This window comes from Grus americana, chromosome 10 (assembly GCF_028858705.1).
Source record: "Grus americana isolate bGruAme1 chromosome 10, bGruAme1.mat, whole genome shotgun sequence".
In the NCBI taxonomy this organism is placed as follows: Eukaryota; Metazoa; Chordata; class Aves; order Gruiformes; family Gruidae; genus Grus; species Grus americana.
The window spans coordinates 3,400,339-3,424,591 of record NC_072861.1 but is presented as its reverse complement, the minus strand read 5'-3'; the positions used below and the strand labels follow the sequence as shown (position 1 = coordinate 3,424,591).

Sequence of the window (24,253 nt, the reverse complement as noted above, 5' to 3'; positions counted from 1 at the left end):
CTCTTGTCTCCCCCCATCTCCCTCAAAGGTTTTGAATGACACCTGGGTCTCCTTCCCGTCCTGGTCTGAAGACTCCACCTTTGTGAGCTCTAAGAAGACGCAATACGAAGAGCACATCTACAGGTGTGAGGATGAGCGTTTCGAGGTAAATTGCTTTTCCTCGATTCACGTCTCGGAAAGCTTGGGGTTCTGTGAACAGTTAACAATCTCGATGTAATTATACCTTTAATATTACTGCTTAGAATCTGTTTTTATTGTGTGTCTATCACCTGTTTTTTGCATAAAAGCTTGTGTTCTCTTAATGCACGAAGCAGCAGCTGCATAACCACCTCCCGCTCCAAGCTACCACCCCTGCCCCTCGCTTTTTGGGCAGAGCTCTTCGTTCACACCGCTCCGGATGAAATTGTTCAATGGCCAGTGTATAATCGATGCACCTTTTCTGTTCTTACTGCCCACGTAATGCACAAGAATGTGCATTCCCCTGTAATAATCTGAAAAGCGATACGTTCAGGATGTTAAATGATTGACGTCTTGACTTGAAATGGAAGTTAGCTTGGCAATTACCTGCAAACGCTTGGATTTGGCACGTCCGTCTGTAGAGTAACTGTCAATTGTGTTCTATTCCCAGGTGGAAAATGTAATTTTCGAACAGTATCGTTCTGGTAGCCTTTAAATTCTTATGCAGTATTATCTAGGTAGCAGATAAAATATAATTGGATTATTTTAGAGCAGCCGAACATGGAAACCACTGCTCGAGTACACCTTGTTAAACATGCACGGCTTCTTGTTTCATGTCGCTTAAATGTTAGCCTCTGTGAAGTATCATGTTTTATCTATTCAACAATGGCTAATGCACCGTTCGCTTCAGCTGGATGTTGTCTTGGAGACCAACCTGGCAACGATCCGCGTCCTTGAGGCAATCCAAAAGAAACTCTCGCGCTTGTCTGCCGAAGAGCAGGCCAAATTCCGGCTGGACAACACTCTGGGTGGCACTTCGGAGGTGATCCACCGCAAGGCTCTCCAGAGGATATATGCTGACAAAGCAGCCGACATCATCGATGGACTTCGGAAGAACCCATCCGTGGCTGTTCCCATTGTACTGAAAAGGTACTGACTGCTCTAGCACCCTGCCCCGGGGCTCTACCAAAGGATAACGCACCATACGTGATCCGGATTTCTGTAAAAGTAGCTAATTTCCGCCCCTAAAGGGCGTGACCTCCACGAGGCTGTCAGTGAAGAAGTGCATTTTAGGTTCTGGTCACTGGCTGTATTTCATAATAATCACCTAGAAAGCGGGAATTACCCTTCTGAAACAAAAACCTTACCAGCTCAGCTGGAGGGATGTAAAGCTCTTCTTGTCTCCTCTTAAACCTTGCTTCTTCCCCGGCGTCAACATCGTGTGTAAGATGAGAAAACTGTCTGTACTGCATGGATTGTTCCAGGGCTAAATTTAATCCCTTTCCAAATCCCATGGCCGTACGTGACCGTGGGCCCCATTTCAGAAAGAGTTTAGCTCTTCTCTACGCTGGCCAGGAACTGTGGGACCTGCTCAGAGTGGGACCTTTATGTCTCTTAGTTTACCCTTGTTTTCTTGATCCAAGGTTAAAGATGAAAGAGGAAGAGTGGCGAGAAGCCCAGAGAGGATTTAATAAAGTCTGGCGAGAGCAGAATGAGAAGTATTACCTGAAATCCTTGGACCACCAGGGCATCAACTTCAAGCAGAATGATACCAAGGTCCTGAGGTCAAAGAGTCTCCTTAATGAGATTGAAAGCATCTATGATGAGGTAAGACGGTCACCAATAGTTTCCTTCCCTCGAGCTTCTCTAGTTTGCAAGTGCGGTCTCAGTTCCTGTTCCTCACCGCAAGATGAGAGAGGAATTCTGCGCCGCTGGCAGAGCTTTCTGAAAGGCTCTCGGGTGGAGAGAGGTGTTTGGGACTAATTTCTGTGCTGTGTTTCTTATTTGTAGAGGCAAGAGCAGGCTTCAGAAGACAACGCTGGAGTCCCCACAGGCCCACACCTATCACTAGCCTATGAAGACAAGCAGATCCTGGAAGATGCTGCCTCTCTCATCATCCACCACGTGAAGCGACAGACGGGAATCCAGAAAGAGGACAAGTACAAAATCAAGCAGATCATGTATCACTTCATTCCAGACCTGCTGTTTGCTCAGCGGGGTGAACTCTCAGATGTGGAAGAGGAGGAAGAAGAGGAAATGGATGTGGACGAAGCTACCGGGGCTGCAAAAAAGCACAACGGTGTTGGGGGCAGTCCTCCCAAAACCAAGCTGATGTTCAACAACACGACGGCCCAGAAGCTGCGGGGCATGGATGAGGTCTACAATCTCTTCTACGTGAACAGCAACTGGTACATATTCATGCGGCTGCATCAGATCCTGTGCTTGCGGCTGCTGAGGATCTGCACCCAGGCCGAGCGGCAGATCGAAGAGGAGACGCGGGAAAGGGAGTGGGAGAGGGAAGTGCTGGGCATAAAACGAGACAAGAGCGACAGTCCTGCCATCCAGCTGCGACTGAAGGAGCCTAGTGAGTGACTGCTGGTGGGAGGCTGGGGAAGAAAGATGCTTTTATTTGTTGACAGGGGCTTACTTTTATTGTTGACAGGGCTTACTTGGTGTCCTGTCACCCTTTAGGACGGGGGGATCGATCTCTATTGTCGCTGGGCAGCACTGGATTGAGGGAGGAGATGGGAAGGTGTGGGGTACGTGGGGTTTAAATAGCTTTAAAAAGTCTTTTGGCAATAAAGGCCTCGTGGAGGGGGCTAGAGCTGGAAAGCAAGAGACTATGAAAGTACCCGTGGCCTTAAAAGGACTCATTGAAATGTCTATAAAAGACAAACTTAAGTCTATTCCAGTAACTCTTCAGCTTGGCTGGGTAGTCGAAGGACCAAAACTGAAAGCAACTCTTCCTGGAGGTGGTGTGTTCATCTCTCCCCTTCTCTCTTGTTGCAGTGGACATCGATGTTGAGGATTATTACCCAGCCTTCCTGGACATGGTGCGTAATCTCCTGGATGGGAACATGGACTCGTCGCAGTACGAGGACTCCTTGCGCGAAATGTTCACCATTCATGCCTACATCGCCTTTACCATGGACAAGCTGATCCAGAGCATTGTTCGACAGGTGACTGCCAGCAAAGGCTGGAAGGGTGGATGGACGGTCCAGGGTAGAGAAAGTAGCCGGGCTATTTCTGGCCGTGAGAGCCCAGGCCCACGTCGGAGGGGGAATGTTGTATGCCTAAATGGGGAATTTCAGGGGTGAGCAGGTAAATTCTGAGTGGTTTTTAACCCAGCTCTAACACCAATGTAGAGAGACATCATAAAAGGTAATTTCTGAGGTATTTAAATTATTGAGAATATCCTCTCTGTGTGTATAGAGTTCTCCCTTTGTTTTCCAGAAGTTTTAGGATATAAGTATTCAACTTCAAAGCGTTTCCAGAGCTAATCTTGCTTTAATTTGGGGGGGGGGAAGAAAAGAATTAAATGACACTTAAATAATTTCTTTCCTTTTCACCAGTGCTGTAGGAGCAGTGCATGGCTTTTTTCTAAAAAGCTTTATGTCTCTCTTATCTGGCTGTTTGAGTAGCTCATTTGGGCTGTTAAACTCTCGTCCTTTTATTGGGCTGGTAGGAAGAATGTGTGATCAAGGGAAAAATTCTTCATGCGCCTTTTTGTAGCATAAAGAACAAAAACAGACACAAGGGGCTGGAAGTGGAATGGCTTGAAAGGCCTTTCCTCTTTCAGAAGGGAAGAGCTGCTTTTCAGAAGCTCTGTACTTCAGTCCAGAGATTAACAGAATTCAAAAGACAGTCAAGCGACTTTTGATTTTTCAACTTGTACAAAATAAGGATTTGATACTAAATCTCCCACCCCTCTCCTCAGACACGGCAGTGGTGCCTTGCTGTGGAGGGGATACCTTGTGTCACGGTGCTCTGGCCCTTCCTCCCCTGCCACTGATCAGGATGTTCCCTGCCCATGTTTTTTTTGTTTTTTTTTGTTTGTTTTTTTTTTCCCCCACTTAGGCTTAAACCTTTGTTTCTACATCTTTGTTTCTTTTTGTTCTGAGCATGTAGCAGACTCTCTGACTGACACCTTCCCTGTGTTCTTCCTTTTTGCAGCTCCAGCACATAGTGAGCGACGAGATCTGCGTGCAGGTAACGGACCTTTACCTTTCGGAGAACAGCAACGGAGCAACAGGAGGTCTTCTCGCTTCCCAGTCTTCTCGTACTCTTCTGGAGGCCGCGTACCAGCGCAAAGCCGAGCAGCTCATGTCAGAGGAAAACTGTTTCAAGGTAAAACCGGGCTGCAAACCGCATTGTAAAAGCAGCAAGCAGTGAGGGTGGGTGCCTCGTAAGAAGGGAGAGGCACCAGCCCTGTAAAAAGGGAGTCTTTTTTTAGGCACCTGAGGACTTTCTGTAGCTCTAAAAATTGAAGGTTTTGGTGGCACGTCCACGGCTTTTGGCACGTAGGTTAATATTTCTGTAATGGCCCCTTGGAAATGAGGTTTCAAGGAGAAATAGATTTCCTGCAACAGCAATGAATATCCCTCGCACTTCACAACATCTTTGGGTTGTATCGTATCGGTTTTAATTTGTTAGCTCAAACTTCTCCTGTTTCTCTTGTGTCTCAACCTTTGATGACTGCGGGGAGATCTGCTGATACTGACTGGGCATTAAATCATTGCTGACTGCATACGTTGCTAAAGAAACCTGGTGCGCTGTGCTAATCAAATCCATACTTCCTTTGCCTGAGACGCAGGAAGTGGTCAGACCCTTTCTGAGCGAGTAAAGTACTTTGGATAAAAGCCTGTGCGTATAAGCTCTCTTCCCTTGCCCTCAAATTTATTTTGGGGGCTCAAGAAGGACCTGCACCACTCCAAAAGCAACAACAAAAAGAAAGATTTTTCAAGAAGCTTTACTGTTTTTCTGTTCCGCAAAGATTGTTCACTGTGGCTAGTGTTTTCCCTTTGCTGTCGAGGATGTCGGAAGCACAGCTTTTTCCCTTCAAACTGCAAACTTGCCTCATTCTCCCTTTGCGAAGTTGAGGTTGGTTGTTTTTTTTGATTCAAAACCTCCTACCAAAGTCCCTTCTGCCTTTTCTTTATAGCTGATGTTCATTCAGAGCAGAGGTCAAGTTCAGTTAACCATTGAACTGCTGGACACAGAAGAGGAGAACTCTGATGACCCTGTAGAAGCAGAGGTAAGAGCAGCTTGCCCAGAGAGCCGACTGTGATGAGCTGGACGAGGGTGTCCAGTTGACTGTTGTTGTGGTCCGTTAGCATCGAGGAGAGATGCCGTAGGGCTTTCAGTGTTGTGAGCAGGCAAATCCTTCTTGGTTTATTTTGTATTAGAAAACCCTCAAAACCACATAGAGAAACGTTGTACCTGCCTTTTTTGGGGATAAGATGCACGGAGCATTCAAAAGCGACCTTGTGTTCATCCGTATAACTTCCAGCTTAGCCTCCTTAACCATCCCATGTTGTTTGGTGGGAAGGCAGTGCCTGATCTCTGCTCTGTGCTCATTTCCAGCGCTGGTCGGACTACGTGGAGCGGTACGTCAACTCCGATTCTACCTCCCCCGAGCTCCGGGAGCACCTGGCCCAAAAACCAGTCTTCCTGCCGAGGTGAGTGGCCAGGCTGTGCCATGAACCCCTACCCCATGGGCTTTATCTGGCCGTAGAGAGCAGAGCCGACCGCTCCAGCACAGTGCTTGGATGGTCAGTCTCGCCTGTATTTTAATGCAACAGGCAGTTGTGCTCCAAGCTGTTTGCCAGGCTTTTGAGAGGCCAGCACAGATCTACCGGCTACATCCAGCCTAATACTGCTAGAGGGTGAACACTAATTCCAAGAGGGATTCTCTGGTTTGCAGGAATCTGAGGCGGATCCGTAAGTGTCAGCGTGGTCGGGAGCAGCAGGAGAAGGAAGGGAAGGAGGGAAACAGTAAGAAGTCCATGGAGAACGTGGAGAGCTTGGACAAGCTGGAGTGTAAATTCAAACTGAACTCCTATAAGATGGTGTACGTGATCAAATCAGAGGATTACATGTACAGGAGGACCGCTCTGCTGCGAGCTCAGCAGGTAGGAGCGAGTGGAAGGACTGGGGGGTGGGCAGCTGGTGTTTCCTGGGACCCCCTTCTCCCAAAGATGAGGTGGGGAGAGTCAGATGAAACATCTTTGGGCATCCCGACGGGTAACAATCAGCGGTCTTTGTGGTGACATGTGAGAGCGCCTGTTCTTCCTGGGCTTCTCCAAAGCAGAATGCAGAGCATCAAATGCCTTCTGTCCCTGTGGATCACCCCGGGTACCATCCCCTCGTCATTTCCTGTCCCCACGGTCACGGAGAGCTGGAGCAGCTCTAGAAAAGCTGGTTTTGTGGCAAGGATGGGAGTGGTGAGGTCACTCATACAGGAAAAAATCCCCGTGGATATTTTTCCAGGGCTTGATAGTTCTGGACCCAGGGGAGAAGTCTGTGACATCTCACATCTAGCGGTCGATACTCCTGATTCCTGATTTAAATTGGAATTCGACTTTTTGAAGTTACTGAAGTTTGCTTTTGGTTCTCTGTGCCGAAAGTAGCTGTTGGGCCAAGGGAAGGAGGATGTGACTGGGATAGGTGGGGAGGCAGGGGAGCGGAGATGCAGGGGAGGAAGGAAGTGTGGGCGCTTTGCCTGTTCGTGAGCTGCAAAGGTTGGGGTTTATTCAAGGTGAAAACAGCCTGTGACTCCACATTGACCAAATTCAAGGAAATTTGACTGGAGAAATCCAATTTGGTCTTCTAAAGGCTTTGACACTCAAGTTAGTTTTCTCATCCCAGTAGAGAAGAGCAGGGAGCTTCAGCAGCAAACTCCACTTCTAGTCTGGCTATTTAGACTTGAGGTTTGAAATACTTGGCTATAACTTTATTATAATTATTTAAAACACAATGTTAAGCAGAATGCCATTGCTCAGAATGTAAAAGAAAGTAAAACCTGCCAGATGCAGGCAAAAATTACTAACTTAAGCAACTAGAAGCAGAGGTACCTGAGAGGCTCTGTCTCTTCTGTAGCTGCAGAGATTGTTTTCACTTTTATGAAATTATCTGCTTTTCTGAGGGAACCACTGACCACTGAGAAAATTCCCTGGGCGATGCAGGAGTGGGAGAGGTGCGCGCTGCTTCCTGCCTAGGAAATCATCCTTCACGGCTCCGTTTTAGTCATGTATTTAGACTTAGAAAACAACTACTCACCACCTGTTTGTTACTGATGAAATAGGAATAATGGTTTTATTTCATTAGTTGTAAAGTCATTTTGTTAAACTTGCGTTTCCATCAGATGAGAGTGTTATATTTCAGTAGTAACTCTTTGAAATGCCGATACTGAGGGTTTTGATTGAATTCTGTCTATCCCATTCCACAAACCTCAAGGAAAAGTAATCTGATAAACAGGATACTATGTGCCAAGTGCTTTTCAGGGAGAATCTGAACGTAAGTCAAATTATTGCATATAGAGCATGCAGCATAGCCCCTCGGTTGCTGAGGTGCACCAAAGGAGCTGCAGAAGCGACACTGAACTCCAAATCTATTAGCGGTTAACACTGAGAAGCAGTCAGCCTTTGGGAGGAGAACAAACCAAATACTAAAATACATAAGTTTTAATCTTGAGGTTTAATTATATTTGCTGGTTTTAATTATGACTGTAGTCATGGCTTTCAAGCCATGGCTTTCAACCATCTGTCCTGGATTTTAACATTCCTTAGGCAGATGCTTTTACTCCAAAACGTGTGCGGTTTATTCTCTCCTGATGCTTCTGTGAAGCCAGCAGTTCTCAAACCTTTTAGACTCGACCCGGTTCTTAATTTTTCCGGAGCAGCTGGGTCCCCTGACGTGTAACGCGTGTTCAGCTTGTTCTCTCCCGGGACCGTGCCCATCCGCGGCGGGCTGGAGGCAGACCCCGAGGGCTGGGGAGAGCAGGGCTTGCTTGGTCCGGGCTTTTGGGCGATGCGTGCAGCTCTCGGGCTCCTGCGGGATATCTTCTGTGTCCCGAGCCTGAGAGCCGCTGAATTAAACAAAGAGCATAAATCTTTTGGTATTCCCGAGTTCATTTTGCCACTGTAATTGCCTTGGAGAGGAGAGCCCGGGGCCTTTATCAGAGCTTTTCCTCTGTCGTTAGCAAGAGCTAGTGTCTGTGTTGATCCCCTCGGTTGTGTCGAACAGCACCTGAGCTTTGCATAGTGCTGCAATTTGGGGGCCAAAGCCGCCTTTTTCTAACGCCTCTTCCTATTTCTGTAGTCCCACGAGAGAGTGAGCAAGCGGCTGCACCAGCGCTTCCAAGCCTGGGTGGACAAATGGACCAAGGAGCACGTACCCCGCGAAATGGCAGCCGAGACAAACAAGTGGCTAATGGGCGAAGGGTTGGAGGGTTTGGTGCCCTGCACCACCACCTGTGACACAGAGACCCTGCACTTTGTGAGCATTAACAAGTACCGTGTCAAATACGGCACAATATTCAAGACACCGTAAGATTTCCCCCCGCCCTGGGGTGAGGGAAGAGCCCGGGAGATGTGTGTGTGTGTGCGCGCATCAAGGAAAGGAGGAAGATGCCTTTCTCCCCTCACTGTGTATCTCCGTAACATGGCCACTTGACTAGTGCGTGGCTGGTACAACCTGTCACCAGCGGGATTCCCTGTAGGGACACGCGGATATCCGCCGGGATCGCGGGTCGCCGGCCCTTTTGACTTCGGCACGCGTCCCCGGAGAGCGGGAAGGACCCTTCTCTGAACTGAGCCATCCCAGAGGAACGCAACGAGCTCGTACACACCAGCAGCGTCGAGGTATTGACTCCCCGGAGCCCCTGAACGACGAGGGAAGAGAACCGGAGGTTCTCCACGACCGGACCGTTCGGATGTGTCCCGAAATCCCCAGGTGCCTGTCGCGAACGGATTCTCCTCCCTTTACGCTGGCGCTGGCGGCCGGGCTCCTGCGCGGGGCCGTGGGGAAGCCCGACGTCGCCTCACGGAGCGGACCCTGGGTTCCTCTTGCCTCCCTCTCCTCCCTGCCAGGCTGGACTCACCCCGTGCAGATCGGTCTGTCCTTTCTAGTGCCGGTGGAACTGTTTCTTTTTCTTTTCTTTTTTTGTTTTCCCCTTCTTTTTTTCTTTTTTTTTTTGTACCTGCTTGTTTACTAGTCTCTCCTAGTGCCATGCACCAGCTTTTCACACACATGTACGTACACACACACAACAGAGAACAACACGATTTTAACATGTTCCCCTCCTTTTTTGTAAATAAATGTACAAATTGTCAATTTTTTTTGGTTTTTTTTTTTTGGTTTGTTTTGTTTTTATTAAAGGAAGTATGCTTGATGTGCTAGCATAACTGTACTAGCTTCTTGTGTACCATAGTACCAGGTGGCTTGAGAATTAGTACCGACAGACAGACTGACGAAGACATTTATTACACTTTTTACCAAAGGGAGTTATCATTGTAGTGCTTTTGTGTGGAAACTTTTTTCTCCTTTTTTTGTAAATAAAAATAATGTCTTTGTTCTTAACTGGAGGAAGACACTCGCTCACCCACAGCCCCGTTCCTGGTCTGAAAGGCACCGTGACAGCATGCAGTTTTTTGGGGTGGGGAAAAGGGGAAGGGGGGGGGGGGGGGGGAAGGCCGCGCATCCGACCGTTTTGTACGATTGGCTTCACAACCTGAGAGGAAAAAGCAAAAGCAGAGGCAGCGTGTGCGTTTTGCGGTTAACACAACCGAGGTATAAGCAGCCTGTTAAGATATATAAATATATAGTATATAATTTTTAATTTTTTTAAATTTTTGTTTTTCCCGGTGGGTAATTTTTATCCACCTAGTCTTCCAGCTCCAAGGACCTTCGCTTTTGGGAAGTGTTGCTGAGCTATTTACCTGGGGGTGATTGTGCCGATGTAATTTTTTTTTTTTCCTTCTCAGTATTGGAAGAAAACATCATTTGAAGTACCACACCAGTATTTGATAGAGCTGCTCTGCGTGTGTGTTTGTGTGCGGTGCGTGTGTGCAAGAGAAGGGTGAGGGGGTGGGTCTCGGTGCATTTCATTAGTGAAATCCACGTATGGGATGATATCTATTTTTTTAAGTATAGAAGTTTAGCGCTGGCAGATATTTAAAACACGGGGAAAGATTCAGATTTAAAAAAAAAAAAAAGAAAAAAAAAAAGAAAAAAAAAAAGAAGTCAGCATGGACTTCGTAAGCCACGACAGCCACAACTGCACTGTCTCTCCTCCTCAAAGGAGGCAGCTTTCCTTGCACAAACCCCTGCTGCCAGTCCTAAGCACCCGAAAATGCTTCCATCGTCCCTGTCTGGGGAGCTGCTAGCAGGGCTTTGCTGCTGCTTAAACCTCTCCCAGGGATTTATTTTATTTTTCCAAGACAGCAGGTCCTCTCCTACCGGAACTGGAGCTCTCCTCCCTTCCGCAGGCAGAGACCTGGGGAGCGAGCTCGGAGCGGGACGCGTGCCTCACCGGTCCTTCTGCAGCCGGGGTGGAAGTTCGGGGCCCTGAGGGGCTGCTGCTCCTTCGCAGCCAGCGTGCAGATCTTGAACGGAAGTCTTCTACGGAGAGAGGGAAAGAGAGGGAAGAGCCCAGCGGGGAATATTCACAGTTTGCCAGCAATAAGTTACCCATCTCGTTTCTCCTCCAAGGCAGGAAGAGGCTCTTGCGTTGTCCTCTTCCATTTCAAAGGTTTCACGTGCGCTCCCCCGCTCTCTTATTTCCCCCTTTTATTTTTCCTGTTGTATGCTCAAGGTGATCTGGAAGCGAAAATCTTGGGCGATTTAGACTTTGGACCAGCTTGGAAGTAACAGCTGCTGCTGCTTGGTGGGTGTCTTGTCCCAGGAGTCTGTGCCTGCATGTCATTGAGCGCAAGGGGGGCTGGCGCGGATCCCCAGGATACGCCGCAGGGAGATCTCTGCCTTCGGCAGCCGGCCGCCCTCCCTCCCGTCTGGCATCCCAGCTCTGCTCCCAGCCTGTACAATAGCAGAGGTTTGGTTTTGAATTTTTTTTTTCTTCCTTTTTTTCCTTCTCTTCATTTGAACTTGCTTTTTTGTATTCTGTAATGTGATCCTCGGCCCATGATCCATGTGATTTCTATACAAATGTTGTAAACTTGACTGTAGTGCAGTATTTCCATTAAAATATCAGGGCTAATCATTGTGTTACAGATTCTTCTTCCTTCCCAATCGTACACAATGAAAACCTGGGGCGTTTCTGAGGGAAAAGGGGCTGGCAGGGAGGACAAGAGGTGGGTGCGGAATCGCTCAGGCCCAGGGCCCAGAGACGAGACTCGGGTTCTGCTTCTGGTTTCCAATTAATTTACCAATAACGCACAAAGTTTCGCGGTGGCCGGAGGCAATAATTAGCCGATTAATTTTTTTTTTCCCCCTGAGGCCGGGAGAGAGGGAGGAGAGCCGGCAGAGCGAGCACCGCCATCCCCGGGAGCGCGTTTCAGACCCACCGGAGGAAGGAGCGAGCGAGGCCGTTCCTCAGGGGCAGGGCGAGGCCCTGTCACCCGGGGACACCTCGGTACAACCAGGCAGACCCGGCCCTTTCCCGGGACAGACCCTTAGGCCTCCCAAACAACCCGGAGGGTTGCCCCGAGCCGGCTCCGCCGTAGGCGGCCGCCTGGAAGCGGGGCTGCCGGGGCACGAACCGCCGCTCCCGCCGCCTCAGGGCCGCGCCGCCCCGTGCGCATGCGCCGACCCCCTCCCCGGGAAGGGAGGGGCGGGGAGGGGGGGTGCCGCGCATGCGCAGAGCGCCTGGGGCCAGCCATCATGGCCGCCTTCAAGCACCGGCGCACGGCGCTGGAGCGGGTGGAGAAGTTCCTCTCCGAGATTTACTTCACCGACTGCAACCTGCGGGGCAGGTGGGCGGCGGGGATGTCTCCTCCGCCTCTCTGGGTTCTTTTTGGGGCGCTGGTAGCACGCTGGGCTGGCCGCGCCGCGTCCGGGCCTGCTCCTGTGTGTGTTTCCCTGGCTCCTCTCAGGGCAGGTCGCTTCCCCTCCCGGGTCGCTGCCGGCCGGGGCTCGGGGCGCCTCAGTGAGCAAAGTACACCCACACACACCCACACACACCCAGCCCCGGGCCAGCCTGGAGCTCTGCCGCAGGGTGCTGCTGGCACGGTAGCTTCTGGCCGCCCCCCTGCCCGCCCCCAGCCCTCCTCGGCTGCTGGAGGCCCCTTCAACCGGGCAAATTATTACTCAGTAGTTCAGTTAAATCTATGAGTGTATTAAGCAGATTTCCCAGCCATGCTGGGAAAGGAGGGTGGTCGCTATCCCCCACCCCCAGTCTGATCCCCACAGAACTGGCCTTATTAATTGTGTCCCGGCCGTCTCTAACCACAGGCTCTTTGGGGATAGCTGTCCGCCAGCATCGCTCTCCTGCTTCCAGACCCCGCGGCGCATCTGGTACGATGAGGCCGTCAGGCAGGAATTCAAACCGGCTAAAGTGGGAGACTCCTTCGGGCCCACGTAAGTACTCGGTTTCAGTGGTGCCGCGAGCATGGCAGGGCTGGAGCTCGTCTCTTCAGCGTTACTTGTGTGCCTGAATCCTCCCGAGCTCTCAGTGGCGAAGAAATGAGATGATAATTCTCTTCTCCGCGTGCTTTAGGTAGAAGGTGTCTGCCCAGAAGCCCTTAGGGAGATTGAGGAATTGTGGCTTCCCTCCAGGGAAGGTCTTAGCGGTGGGCTGAGGTTGCTGCCTGCTCTCTTCCAGGTGGGAGACGTGCTGGTTTAAGGTGGAGCTGAGCATCCCCCCGGCATGGGCAGGGCGGGAAGTGCATTTCGTCTGGGAGAGCGATGGGGAGGGCATGGTGTGGCGAGACGCCCAGCCCGTCCAGGTAAGGAGGCATGCATCAGGGCTGTGCCAGGCGCTCTGCTACGTGCAGAGTGGTTATCTCCCTTAGCCCTCTGCGATGGGGCAGTAGAAGAAAGCCCCTCCTGTTTGTTAGGCGCTCTTCGGAGGAATGCCTGTGCATGTTGGGGGGCGTAAAATAACACGTGGACCAACAGGAGAGAACCAAGAATGACTGGAGGTCTAGACAGAGTGGTTGCAAAGGAAAACAGAAGGAGGATATGTAGTTGTAGAGTTGTTTAGCCTCAAGTGGTAATCTCCGAGGCAACAGGAGAGCTGTCTTTAAATATGGGAAGCTGTGCAGAGAAAGGCAGTCTTTGTGAAGAGTCTGATGCGTGGGGTGGGACAGAGGACTACTCCCGTGGTTTGCAAGCTGGGCTGTCAGACTGCAGAGGGTCTGTGGGCTATTTCCAAAGTTTGGCCCAGAAAGGCAAGCCTGCTGGTGGTGGGTTTGAGTCTGTTTTCTAGAGGTTGCCCCCCACCAGGAGTTAAAATTCTGATCTGCAAACCAGTAATAGCTGAAAATCCCTTGCTTAGGTGTTAGGAAATCTGTCCTGGAAGAACGATAGGCAAGCATTGGGCCCGAGATGTGAATCTCCACTGCTGTCAGGAACAGTGGGACAGACTCTTGTCACATAAGTCAACTTCAGTCCTGCTTTGGCGTGGTGGAACGGCTCAGGTGACCTTTTACAGCCTCTGTGGTGGTGTCTGCAGGGTTTGTGTTACTGCTGGGGCCAGCAGCAGTTTCCATGCCGGTTGTTCTTGTGGGAAGCATTGTCCCACAGCACGTGGGACCAAGGCCCCTCCATCCACCTGGATGTGTCTTGTCCTGCCCATCCAGCTGCTGTCATGGACTTCTGAAGCCGTGTGTTAAATGTGCTGTCTTCCCCTGCAGGGTTTGACTAAAGAAGGTGAGAAGACCAGCTACATCCTGACAAAAAGCCTGAAAGAGTCGGAGCCCCACAGGTGGGTGGTCAGCCTGGCCAGAGCCCCCCCACCACTGGGGGAGCTGGGTGTTGTTTGAAGCCAGGAGGCTGGGGTGAGACATCCTTGTCTGTGTCCGGGTGCTCCGAGAAGTATCTGGCTTTCAGGGGCTCTGTCTGTTGTTCAGGACAGGCCAGTCCCACCATGGGGAGGGGAATGGACTTTCCCGGCCGATTGGTTATGGTTTGCTCCCTGATGGTTTTCTTTTGCTGTCCAGCCTGACGCTGTACGTGGAGCTGGCCTGCAACGGTCTCTTTGGGGCCGGCAAGGGCAGTATGATCGCCCCTCCGGACCCTGATAGGAGGTTCACCCTGAGCAAGGCTGAGCTGGTCGTCTTCAACAGGAATGTCTACGAACTGCTGGTGGATCTGGAAATACTGCTGGACATGGCCAAGGTCTGTGAGCTCCTTCTCTTCCCTCCTCTCGCCCTTTCCACAACTTCATTTTATCTCCTTCCCCCACCGTTCCATGACCTGTCTCCTCCCACCAGGAGGCCCTGGAGGAGCAAATGTTTGCTCCTGCTGCTTTAGCACAATTGACGTTGTCTAGTGTAGGAGAAAACTGAACGGAGAGAAGCTGCAGGTGGTTTTTCATCCACTTTCTGCCCCAAGGCAGGATCTGTTAGAGTAGAGCCCCCTGGGATGGGCGTATGTGTAACCTGGCTGTAGAAGGCACGTGAGCAAAGACATCAGGTTGTGTCTGTGAAGCAGGGCCACGGTGTTTACCTGGCGCTGCTGGCAGGGCCAGGTGTTGGAAGGAGGTAGCAGGTTCTCCCTGGGGCGGGCAGCATCCAAGCTGGTACACAGAGCTGCTCAGAGCCAGAGGATGCGCTGAGCTCCGAGTCAAGCTGTTATCACTCCCAACCCCAGCTCCTCGGGGAGGAAAACCAGAGGAGTTTCCACGCACTGTACACTGCCAACCAGATGATCAACGTGTGTGATGTTACGGACCCGTCCACCTTCCCCGCTGCCCGTGACCTGGCTGCAGCGATCTTCAGCCAGAGGAACGGCGAGAGCCAGCACACCATCCATGCCATGGGTCACTGCCACATTGACTCTGGTGAGAGCAGCACAGCGTTCCCTCTCTGCTGACCTGGAGGCCAGGGCGTGCTGCCCAAGGGGAGAGCTGGCTGCCCTTGGGCTCCAGGCACTGGGTACTGTGCCCTGAGGGAAGGGAAAGTGTGCTGCCACACAGCTGGCCTGTCACCGAGGCAGGGGAATGTGTGTCTGGCTAGCTGTGCCTTTTGGAGCGCTGATGGGGCTGGTGATGAGGGATGAATTCCAGACAGCTGTCTTCCACCTGTTGGACTTCCCCCCTCAATTTCCAGGCCCTGGGTTTCAATCTCAACAGAAAGGCAGCGGGAGAGCGGGGAGTTGGAGGCCCCAGGCTGTGTTGCTATCAGGCACTTAGTCAAAGGACAGCATTTTGCGCTAGCATTTTCCCTGGCTGATCCGTGAAAGGCAGCACAGCTCCGTTCCCAAAGGAACTTGTGCCGAGTAATAACCACGGCGGGGCCGTGCCTGTCCCCGCAGCCTGGCTGTGGCCGTATGAGGAGACCATCCGTAAGTGCGCTCGGAGCTGGGTCACGGCGGTCCGTCTGATGGAGAGCAATCCGGAGTTCACCTTCACCTGCTCCCAGGTGAGTGATCTCCCTCTGGGGAGTTCTCCTGCTGCTCGTGGCGTGTTGCTTCCCCACCGTGTCTCAAAACAAGATTGGGGAGGTGACCGGGAGCGTCCTGTGCAGTTGCAGAGAGGAGGGACGTTGGCGTGGAGCGATGCGGAGGGAGCTGAGGCTGACCTCTGTGTTCTGGCAGGCGCAGCAGTTCGAGTGGGTGCGGAGCTGGTACCCCGGGCTCTACGCGCAGATTCAGCACTTCGTGGCGAAGGGGCAGTTCATTCCTGTCGGAGGCACCTGGGTGGAAATGGTGAGAAGCGTGGTGAGCCTGGCTCGCCTGCAGCCTCCCTGCGCCATCCTGCTGGGACTGGGCCTGACACTGGCGTGGGAGAGCAGAGCCTTTGCTGAGCCTGTCGGTGGTCCCCGGACCCAGAAAACAGCAGCCATCTGCAGTGTCCAGCCTAGCAAAAATACCATCCCTCCCCCAAGTCATCGCATTCCCTGAGAAAGGAGCTTTGATCTGGACTGGCTGAGCTCTGTTCCTCCTTTCACCCTCTGCTGAGCTCTGTTCAGATCCTCCCCGTGATCTGCCAGGTCAGGATGGGTGGGAATGGGGCACTCACGAGACCCCCCCACCTTCCCCGACCTCTGACTTTCCGCATGGACTCCCTGTGCTTTTCCCCCAGGACGGGAACCTGCCCAGCGGGGAGTCCATGGTGCGGCAGTTCCTGCAGGGACAGCGGTTCTTCCAGGAGCAGTTTGGCCAGATCTGCTCAGAGGTACTTGCTCCCTTCCAACACACCAGAGCCTGACTACCAAGAAACCCTCCATGAGCTCAGGCTGTGATTTGTGGCCGGTGTGACTCACGTGTGTCTCTCTCCCTCTGCTGCTGTCGCCTCTGCTCCCAGTTCTGGCTGCCGGACACGTTTGGATACTCGGCCCAGTTGCCCCAGCTGATGCGTGGCTGTGGGATCAAGCGGTTCCTCACGCAGAAGCTCAGCTGGAACCTGGTGAACGCCTTCCCGGTGAGCTGTGCTTTCCTTCTTCCCAGGGGGATGGACGTGCGGTTGCTGAAATATGTCTGCAGGACTGGACCTGTTGGTTCCACAGGTCAAGCCGGTCCTTCAGCTCAGCTGACGCAGACTCTTCTTCCAGAAGCCACCAGTTTATGGCGGTAGCAATGTCCTGTCAGGCTTTAGGGGAAAGGAAAGACATGGGTAGAGATCCCGGCTGGGCTCCTGGCCTACAGATTCCCTCTGCTTCCAGATGGGAAGCTGTGACTTGTCTGCAGGGCTAGCGGACAGCAAACCCGGCCACTCCTCTGCTGTCCCCTGCCCTTGTGGCATTCCCCATCCTTGTGCAACTGTCTCCTTGCACGGATCTGTCGTTTGAATCCTCAGGGGGCTCAGAGGCGCCTGTTGCTTGTGCACTTCCCTGGTGACAAAGGTGCTGGACTTTGTGTGTTTGACAGGCCTTGCGAGGAAGCTCGGGCTTTTAAGTGTACGAGTTCTGTGCTGATGTGGTTGAAGTACGCCCTCCACGCACGCTTCTGTGTGGGAGATGAGTTTAGGAGCCTGGAAACACTGAGCTAAGGGTGAATTTATCTTGCTGGTACCGGCATGACCAGAGATTTCCTTTTGGGAACTCCTGGGAACAACGGGGCTGTGCTTTAGCACACGTTTTGGCACTGTGTGGTACAAGGGGGCTGTGTGAGACACCACGCTTTCCTTTGGCTCCCCTCCAGCATCACACCTTTTTCTGGGAAGGCATTGACGGTTCCCGAGTCCTGACCCATTTCCCCCCTGGTGACTCCTACGGGATGCATGGGCGAGTGGAGGAGGTGAGTGAGGTTGCCAGACCTGCACGTGAAATGCAGTGCCAGCTCCTCAGGGCCAGATCTGAGGCTTCTAGGAGAGGGCACTGCCCAGGAAGGCAGCGGGATAGGTGGCAGCGTTGCTGGACAAAGGCTGTTTGGGTGCCTGGCAGTCAGTTGCCTGCCTCCGAGATGTGTCCGTGCCTGATTTTGGCAGTTTGGGGTTGGGAAGAGGGGCAGGACTGGGCTTTGCACCCTAAAGGCTGAGCTGGCTTTCTTGTGTAGAGCTGGGGCTGGGTGCCAGGGGATTGCAGCTGTCCAAAAACCCCTCTAGATGCTGAAAACCGTAAAGAACAACAAGGACAAAGGACGTGTGAATGACAGCGCTCTCCTCTTTGGCTTTGGAGATGGAGGAGGGGGCCCTACGCAGACGATGCTGGACAGGATGAAGAGAATGAGTGATACAGATGGGCTGCCGAGGTGAGAGGAGAGCTCCCTTCCTCTCTCCTTGCAGGAACACTTGTTTTGAGCTGGGCCTGGCCTTCAGCAGTGCCAAAAGAAAGGGGGTGTGCAAAGGAGGGAGCCCTGGGAGCACAGCAGTGGTGCCTGGCAGTCACTTCCTGCCTGGGGAATGTCCAAATCTCCGTGGCAGGCAGCAAGAGCAGCGTGGAGTGGGAGAGGGTTAGGAGGAGGTTGAGGGGGAACATTGTGTGTGGTTGTGTTGGGGTCTCTGATGTCTCGGTTCCGGGGCTGTCACCCTTCTGGTCGGGATGTAGCATTAGATGTTGTCACAGGCTTCTCCCCTGGCTCATCGTAGTTTGTGCCTCTCTCCTGCAGGGTTCAGATCTCCACTCCTGACCGACTCTTTTCAGTCCTGGAGAGGGAATCATCGCAGCTGTGCACCTGGGTGGGAGAGCTCTTCCTCGAGCTGCACAACGGCACGTACACCACCCAGGCCCAAGTGAGTGCACACGGGATGGGGGCAGCGGTCTCCCTCCTGATCTGTGGCAAAAAATAACTGGCTGGTAATGGCAAACTCACGACACCTACAAATAACCAACCTTCCTACACTGGAGCTGGGCTTTTGCTGCTGGTATGAGAGATCCACTCCTAGCTCCCAATTTCCTGAGAATCTTCCTTCTCTCCTTGCTTTGACACCAGATAAAGAAGGAGAATCGGGAGTGTGAGCAAATACTCCACGACGTCGAAGTGCTCAGCACCTTGGCTGTGGCGCGGGACAGCGCGTTCCAGTATCCTGCCAGCCAGCTGCAGCGGCTCTGGAGGTGAGGGCGTACGGGAGCACCGACGGTACCAGGGGAGGATGTGGGGAGGGTTGGTGACTCCAACGTGAGAGCCGGCTGCTCTTGAGGTACCGCTCCGCATTCCTTGTCCCTGCCTGAGTCTGGGTGGAAATCCTTGCTGTCAGTACAGCAAAATTAGCCTGGACCAGTCGGACCACACTGGTGTGGGCAGTTACTGGGCAGCTTAGAGGGCTGATGGTGGGAGATGGTCACTTATCTCCCAGCCTGAAGACAGATATCTCCTTCAGCTGGAGCCAGAAGGGTGACTGACCACAGCCTGTCTTCATCTGAACTGCCTCTTGAGTGAGTGGGAGAGGGGTGCATAGTTAGGATGTAGGCATCTTTGCGGATACGCCACCCCTTCCATAAACTGATGGGTGTTCCACCTGGAAAGCGTTTCAGTGCTTTGCTTGGTTCTCCCGTTGGAAGATGGCCCCAAAGCCTCGCTACTCTGCTGGCTGGAAGCTTCGTTTCCGACTTGAGCTTATTCCTCGCCAGTTTGGACTTGTCTGAATTTGTGCAGCAGTCTATCTGGTAGCCCCAAGGGATAAAAAAATGAGCTCTTACTCCCCACGGTTGTGGTTTACTAAGATGACAGTTGACAAGTCCTAACGCGATGGGATTTAAAGGGTGCTACAGAAAAAATCCTTTTCTCTCCAGTGTTTGCTAATGGGGGGATAAGGAACAGTTATTAAGTTAATCCAGCTTGCATACAGGCCTTAGTAAGCCAGATCAAATCCAGTGCTCTCCCCTGCTTCCTCACCTGGTTTCTGTTCTCTTTTTTTAGGTTATTGCTGCTCAACCAATTCCACGACGTTTTGCCAGGCAGCTATATCCGGCTCGTGGTTGAGGATGCTCTGCAATACTACTCCGGTGAGCAGGGAGTTTGGTTAGGAGGGCGTTTCTCCGTTGGAGCACACTGGCTCCTGCCTGATGGAGCTGCAGGGGTTTCAGTCCTGGTCTGCCAGGTGCTACGGCTCGAATCTGTGCAGGCATGTGTCTGTAATAGTGTTAACTCAATAGGGAATGAGCAGGGGAGCCCAAGGGATTGAAAAACAACCCGAGTTATTGATTTCTCTGCTTGCTGCTGGCGTGCCAGGATAGACCCTGGCAAAGGTGGGAGCTGAAGTTTGCTCCTGCCTGCCCACAGGCACTTGCAGTAGCTTTATTCTAGCTCCACGATTTTCCAGTTGAGCTGGTGTAGCTCGTTGTAATAGCAAAGTTAAGAATAATTATAAATGTTAATTACTAATAGATAATAGTAATTAATACTAACAGTAATTGGTAATTGTAGCTTGGAAGTAGCTAAAGTGCACGTACTTTGCATGAGAGCACCAGAAACTCTCTCGGATGTGAGAAATGGCCTGGCTGGCTCCAACTCGGGCCTTTTATTTGCTCAGAGATCCGCAGTGCTGGCGCTCAGCTGCAGGAGGAAGCCGTGCAGTCCTTATGCGGGGACCTGCTGCAGCCCAAGGCAGGGAGCACCGAGAGCACCCTCGTGTTGAACACTTTGCCCTGGGAACGGACCGAGGTGATCTCCAGGACCAAGCCAGCCAAACCAGAGACTTTAGGTACGTCTAACTTGGGGGGTAACTCGTGTACCAGGATTTCTGACAAGGACAGAGACAACTAGCAAAGAAATACTCTGCCTCTCCCTGCCCTGGGGAGGGTTTACTGACCTGCCAAACTGCTCCTTGGGGCTGATCCCACTTCAAGTTGCTATGGATGAAGAAGAGGAGGGTATGAAAGGAGGTGGTATGTCCGAGTGAGAGCAGCAAGGCAGCGCAGTGTCACTTAGGGTTAGGTCTGGGGCAGATGTTGGAACAGAACCTCTTTGCTTTCCAGCTCTGGTGACAGTCCCCAGCATGGGCTACGCTCTAGTGCGGGAGCCATTGCCACCCCTTCAGCCTGTGGCAGTGAGGAAACAGGTAAGCACAACTGCCTTTGTCCTCACGTTGCCGTACCCTGCATCAAAGGCTGATTGGGGAGAAATCTAGGAAATCCAGCGCGCCGCAAGTCTGCACGCTAGATTTGCACCTGGGGCACTTTGCACCTGCCTGAGCTCCCACAGGCGTGGGTCTGTGATGCCGGTTTCTGTCCTTTCCCCCAGGAGGATGGCTCCGTTGCCATGGAGAATGGGGTGATTGCAGTCTGTCTGGATGCGATGGGGCGCCTGACCTCGCTTCGGCTGGTGGACTCTGAGAGGTAAGGGACCAGGCTCCTCAAACCTCTCTCGAGTCTTTTTCTTACCGTACGCCCTTCTCCACTGCCCGTTCTTCTTATGCTATTCCACTTTGTTCCAGAGAGTCCATCCCAGATGGCTGCTATGCCAACCAGTTTGCACTCTTTGATGATATCCCCCTGTACTGGGATGCCTGGGATGTGATGGATTATCACTTGGAAACCAGGTAGAGGAGCAGTGCATGCAAGTGCTTGGATTTTGAGTTTACTCTGAGGTTCTCACCTCCCTGTCAGTCCTAGCTGTAACGGAGCGTTCACTCCGGAGAAGGCACTGCCTGCTGTGTGGGAGGCTGGATTGGGATTTGGGAGCCTGGAGCTGCCCGGCTGAGACCAGCTCTGCCTTTATCCCTTTCTCTAGGAAGCCAGTGATAACGCTGCTGAGGCCTCTGGAAATCACCCTGGCTGGGGGCCTGCGGGGAAGCGCAAGCTTCTCTCTGCAGGTTGGGGAAAGCAGCACCGTAACCCAGGAGATCATCCTGGATGCCACGTGCCCGTACCTCCGCTTCCTGACCCAGGTTTGGCCAGCGGCTGCCGCGCGATATGAACATCTGTGCTGTGCAGGCAGGGCCCTGGGGAGCTAAACCTCGTGTCTGAATTACGTTCCCCCTCCTGTTTCCTTCCCTGGAGCTCCCCACTGCCTCTCTTCCTCTGCCTCAGGGGAAGGCAGCCCAAGGGAGGGGGTCCTGAGGGACAAGGTTGGGAGAGAGACCCCCCCCAGTTTGTCTGTTGTGTTGTGCCTGGTCTGGTCTGGGTGCGAGCTGGCTGCTGCGCTGCGGGGAATGGTAAGTGCAGGCTCTCCCTGTCAGCCTCCAGTGATAACGTCCTTTCGCTACCACATTTAGGTCGAGTGGAAGGAGGCTCACAAGTTCCTGAAGGTGGAGTTCCCCGTGCAGGTCCGGAGCACAAACGCCACCTACGAGATCCAGTTTGGGCACTTGCAGCGGCCAACGCACTGGAACACGTCGTGGGACTGGGCCCGATTTGAGGTGAGAGGAAGGTTACTTTGGTCCTCCCGTGGTGGGGCTGCCTTTGGTCCCCAGGCAGTAGCTCTGTGTGGTGATGAATATGTCCCTTGGCACCTCCTGCAGGTGTGGGCTCACAAATGGCTGGATCTCTCCGAGCACGGCTTTGGGGTGGCAGTGCTGAACGACTGCAAATACGGTGCATCGGCCCACGGGAACGTCCTCAGCCTCTCGCTGTGAGTAGGGCTGGGGTGAGGGCGGAGCTGCAGCAGTTGCTTTGCCTTCTGAGGTGTCTCTTAGAAGTCAAGGCAAGGCCTGGTCCTAAATGATCATAGTTAATAAGGAAATAGTCTGGTATTAGTCTAAGTCACCTGAGAACTTTTGGCTGACTTAATTACAATTGACTAAGATAAGGTAATTCCGATGAGTTATGCTCATAAATAATCCAGGAGAGATCAGGTCCACGTTTGCACCAAGTAATTTTTCTGTTGCTGGCCAAAACGTACCCCAGGAGGGCAGGCTTAAGGAGAGGGAAGGAACAGCAATGTTACGGATGTGTACAAAGCTAGGAGAAACTCTACGTATTTCAGTTTGACTCCATCGGCCCCAAGTTTCACAGGAAAACACCATTCAAAGGTTAATTTTAGCTTCTGAGACACCTTCTCCAGGGTGTGTTTGCTGTTGCCAGAAACCAGCAGCATGTTGGCTGGGTGGAGGTGGCAGGGTGGAGGCAGTTGTCTTGTCCCAGTGCTCCTCTGGCTCTGGACTGGCTGACGGAGCCACCAGTCCCACCTACCTCTTGTTGCCTTAGGCTGAGAGCGCCCAAGTCCCCCGATGCCACCGCAGACATCGCGTATCACCAGTTCACCTACGCCGTGATGCCTCACCGGGGTGAGCGACGGGCAGAGCTGGCTCCTGTGGGGACGTGCGGGGTGGAGGATGCTCCGGCGAGCGCATCTGGCTGTGCCCGCGTAGAGGCTGGCTAGAGGTTCTTGTGTTGCAGGTTCCTTCCAGGATGCCGGTGTGATCCAGCACGCCTACAACTTGAATTTCCCCCTCCACGCGGTCCCGGCCAGCTCTGCAGAGTGCCCGGCCTGGAGCGCCTTTTCTGTCAGCTCCCCTGCGGTCGTGCTGGAGACTGTCAAGCAGGCAAGTCCCCCGGGGCAGAGCCGGGGAGGGCAGACGGGTGAAACTGTTGTTGTTAAGCACGGTTTGCTCTTTCCCCTGCAGCTGGGTGGCGGGCAGGCTCAGCTGAGCGGAAACAGTGATCGCTCTGGTTTGCATGTCCTGCTAGGTGAGGGTGAGGGGGGTTAGCACCCCTCTCTGCCGGCCCAGGCGGGCACTCGCCCCGGGGATCGCGGTAGTATCCGTGTCTGTACGTGGGTGCTGCAGCCGCAGTCAGTGCGGGTGGGTCAGGAACGTGTGTGCCCCCAAGCACAATCGCTTGGGTCGGCTGTACCCCGAGGCGTAGGGTAGGATGCGCCTGTCTCATTTGTCTGAACCCTCCGTCTGTGCTGTTCCCCAAAGGCTGAGGACAGACCCGAAGCTGTGGTGGTTCGGCTGTATGAAGCGCACGGCAGCACGGTCGTTGCCTGGCTCCAGACCTCCCTCCCCGTTGAGGAGGCGATGCTGTAAGTCCGTGCTGGAGGGCTTGGGCGCGTGCGGGGAAGGAGATCAGTCGCTTTGGCCTCACCTGCTGCTTTCTTCCCCAGCTGCGACCTGCTGGAGCGGCCGGTTGCAAGGGGCTGCCTGCCGCTGGAGCAGCAGGGCGTGAGGCTTTCCTTCACGCCCTTCCGCGTGCTCTCCGTCCTCTTGGTCTTGAGGCGGTGACGCTGTCAGTCGCCCTTGCTGACGCTGCGGCGACCCGGACCAACACCGTGAGCTCAAATCGCAACCTGAGGCTATCCCCATCCCAAGAGCTGTGCAAGGATGTGGTTCCAGAGAAGGGCAGAGTCTCTCCCTCGCTCCCCACCCAGCCATCGCAGAGCTGCGCTCGAAAACAACAATATTCTTCAGGAAAGGAGGAGAGTTACCCCCTGCTTCACCAGGGAAGGAGGGCCCAAGGGAGTTCGCAGCCAGCTGAAGCGTGGGTTAGGGTTGTGGGACAGCCTCTGCTCCAGCTCCGGGAGGTTTGGGGAGCAGCAGCTTTTTCCACAGTGGCTCCCATGTCTCAGCCTTTGTCTTGGCCAGACCCAAGCAGCGATAAGCTGCAACAGGGCAATGCGTGTAAAGACAGACTACAGTCATTCCTTTCTCCCTTCACCTGCCTCTTGCACTGCCCTTGCAGAAGGGGAACACAAGTAAAGAGGAGAATTACATGAAAACAAACTCCAGCCTGTTTTCTTCACTTATTTCCAAGTAACTGCACTGATCTGCCTCCTCCCAGGGGTTCTGTTCTAGCTGCTGCTCTCTTAGTGTCCTCCTCACCAGGATCTCACTCCTGGGACTGGGGAAGCAGAGCTT

General features: G+C 53.0%; 2 protein-coding genes across 4 annotated transcripts in view; both read left to right on the top strand.

The window, feature by feature from the left end:
• Window positions 1-9,291, top strand: part of SIN3A (SIN3 transcription regulator family member A) — a 32,539-nt gene extending 23,248 nt beyond the window's left edge. For both annotated transcript variants that reach the window (XM_054836891.1, XM_054836889.1), the window contains exons 12-21: window positions 29-145; window positions 869-1,107; window positions 1,602-1,785; window positions 1,969-2,542; window positions 2,968-3,137; window positions 4,132-4,305; window positions 5,120-5,212; window positions 5,542-5,636; window positions 5,882-6,089; window positions 8,278-9,291. In XM_054836891.1, the coding sequence (XP_054692866.1) occupies window positions 29-145; window positions 869-1,107; window positions 1,602-1,785; window positions 1,969-2,542; window positions 2,968-3,137; window positions 4,132-4,305; window positions 5,120-5,212; window positions 5,542-5,636; window positions 5,882-6,089; window positions 8,278-8,508 (2,085 nt within the window). In that variant the 3' untranslated portion in view covers window positions 8,509-9,291. The remainder of the gene's footprint in view (window positions 1-28; window positions 146-868; window positions 1,108-1,601; window positions 1,786-1,968; window positions 2,543-2,967; window positions 3,138-4,131; window positions 4,306-5,119; window positions 5,213-5,541; window positions 5,637-5,881; window positions 6,090-8,277) is intronic.
• A 2,466-nt stretch (window positions 9,292-11,757) lies between these two features.
• Window positions 11,758-24,118, top strand: MAN2C1 (mannosidase alpha class 2C member 1). 2 transcript variants are annotated; one of them, XM_054837299.1, is made up of 26 exons: window positions 11,758-11,888; window positions 12,367-12,492; window positions 12,737-12,860; window positions 13,770-13,840; window positions 14,076-14,253; window positions 14,728-14,917; window positions 15,391-15,497; window positions 15,673-15,783; window positions 16,160-16,252; window positions 16,382-16,498; window positions 17,218-17,313; window positions 17,621-17,766; window positions 18,124-18,247; window positions 18,448-18,569; window positions 19,375-19,460; window positions 19,988-20,158; window positions 20,433-20,515; window positions 20,698-20,792; window positions 20,891-20,995; window positions 21,187-21,343; window positions 21,671-21,814; window positions 21,917-22,026; window positions 22,602-22,681; window positions 22,794-22,939; window positions 23,318-23,421; window positions 23,503-24,118. In XM_054837299.1, exons 1-26 carry the CDS (start codon window positions 11,797-11,799, stop codon window positions 23,618-23,620), a joined length of 3,096 nt encoding a protein of 1,031 aa, XP_054693274.1. In that variant the 5' UTR covers window positions 11,758-11,796; the 3' UTR covers window positions 23,621-24,118. The 2 variants fall into 2 exon arrangements, with proteins under 2 accessions (XP_054693274.1, XP_054693275.1); XM_054837300.1 differs by lacking the exon at window positions 12,737-12,860 and having other exon boundaries at window positions 11,777-11,888.
• The last annotated feature ends 135 nt before the right edge of the window (window positions 24,119-24,253 follow it).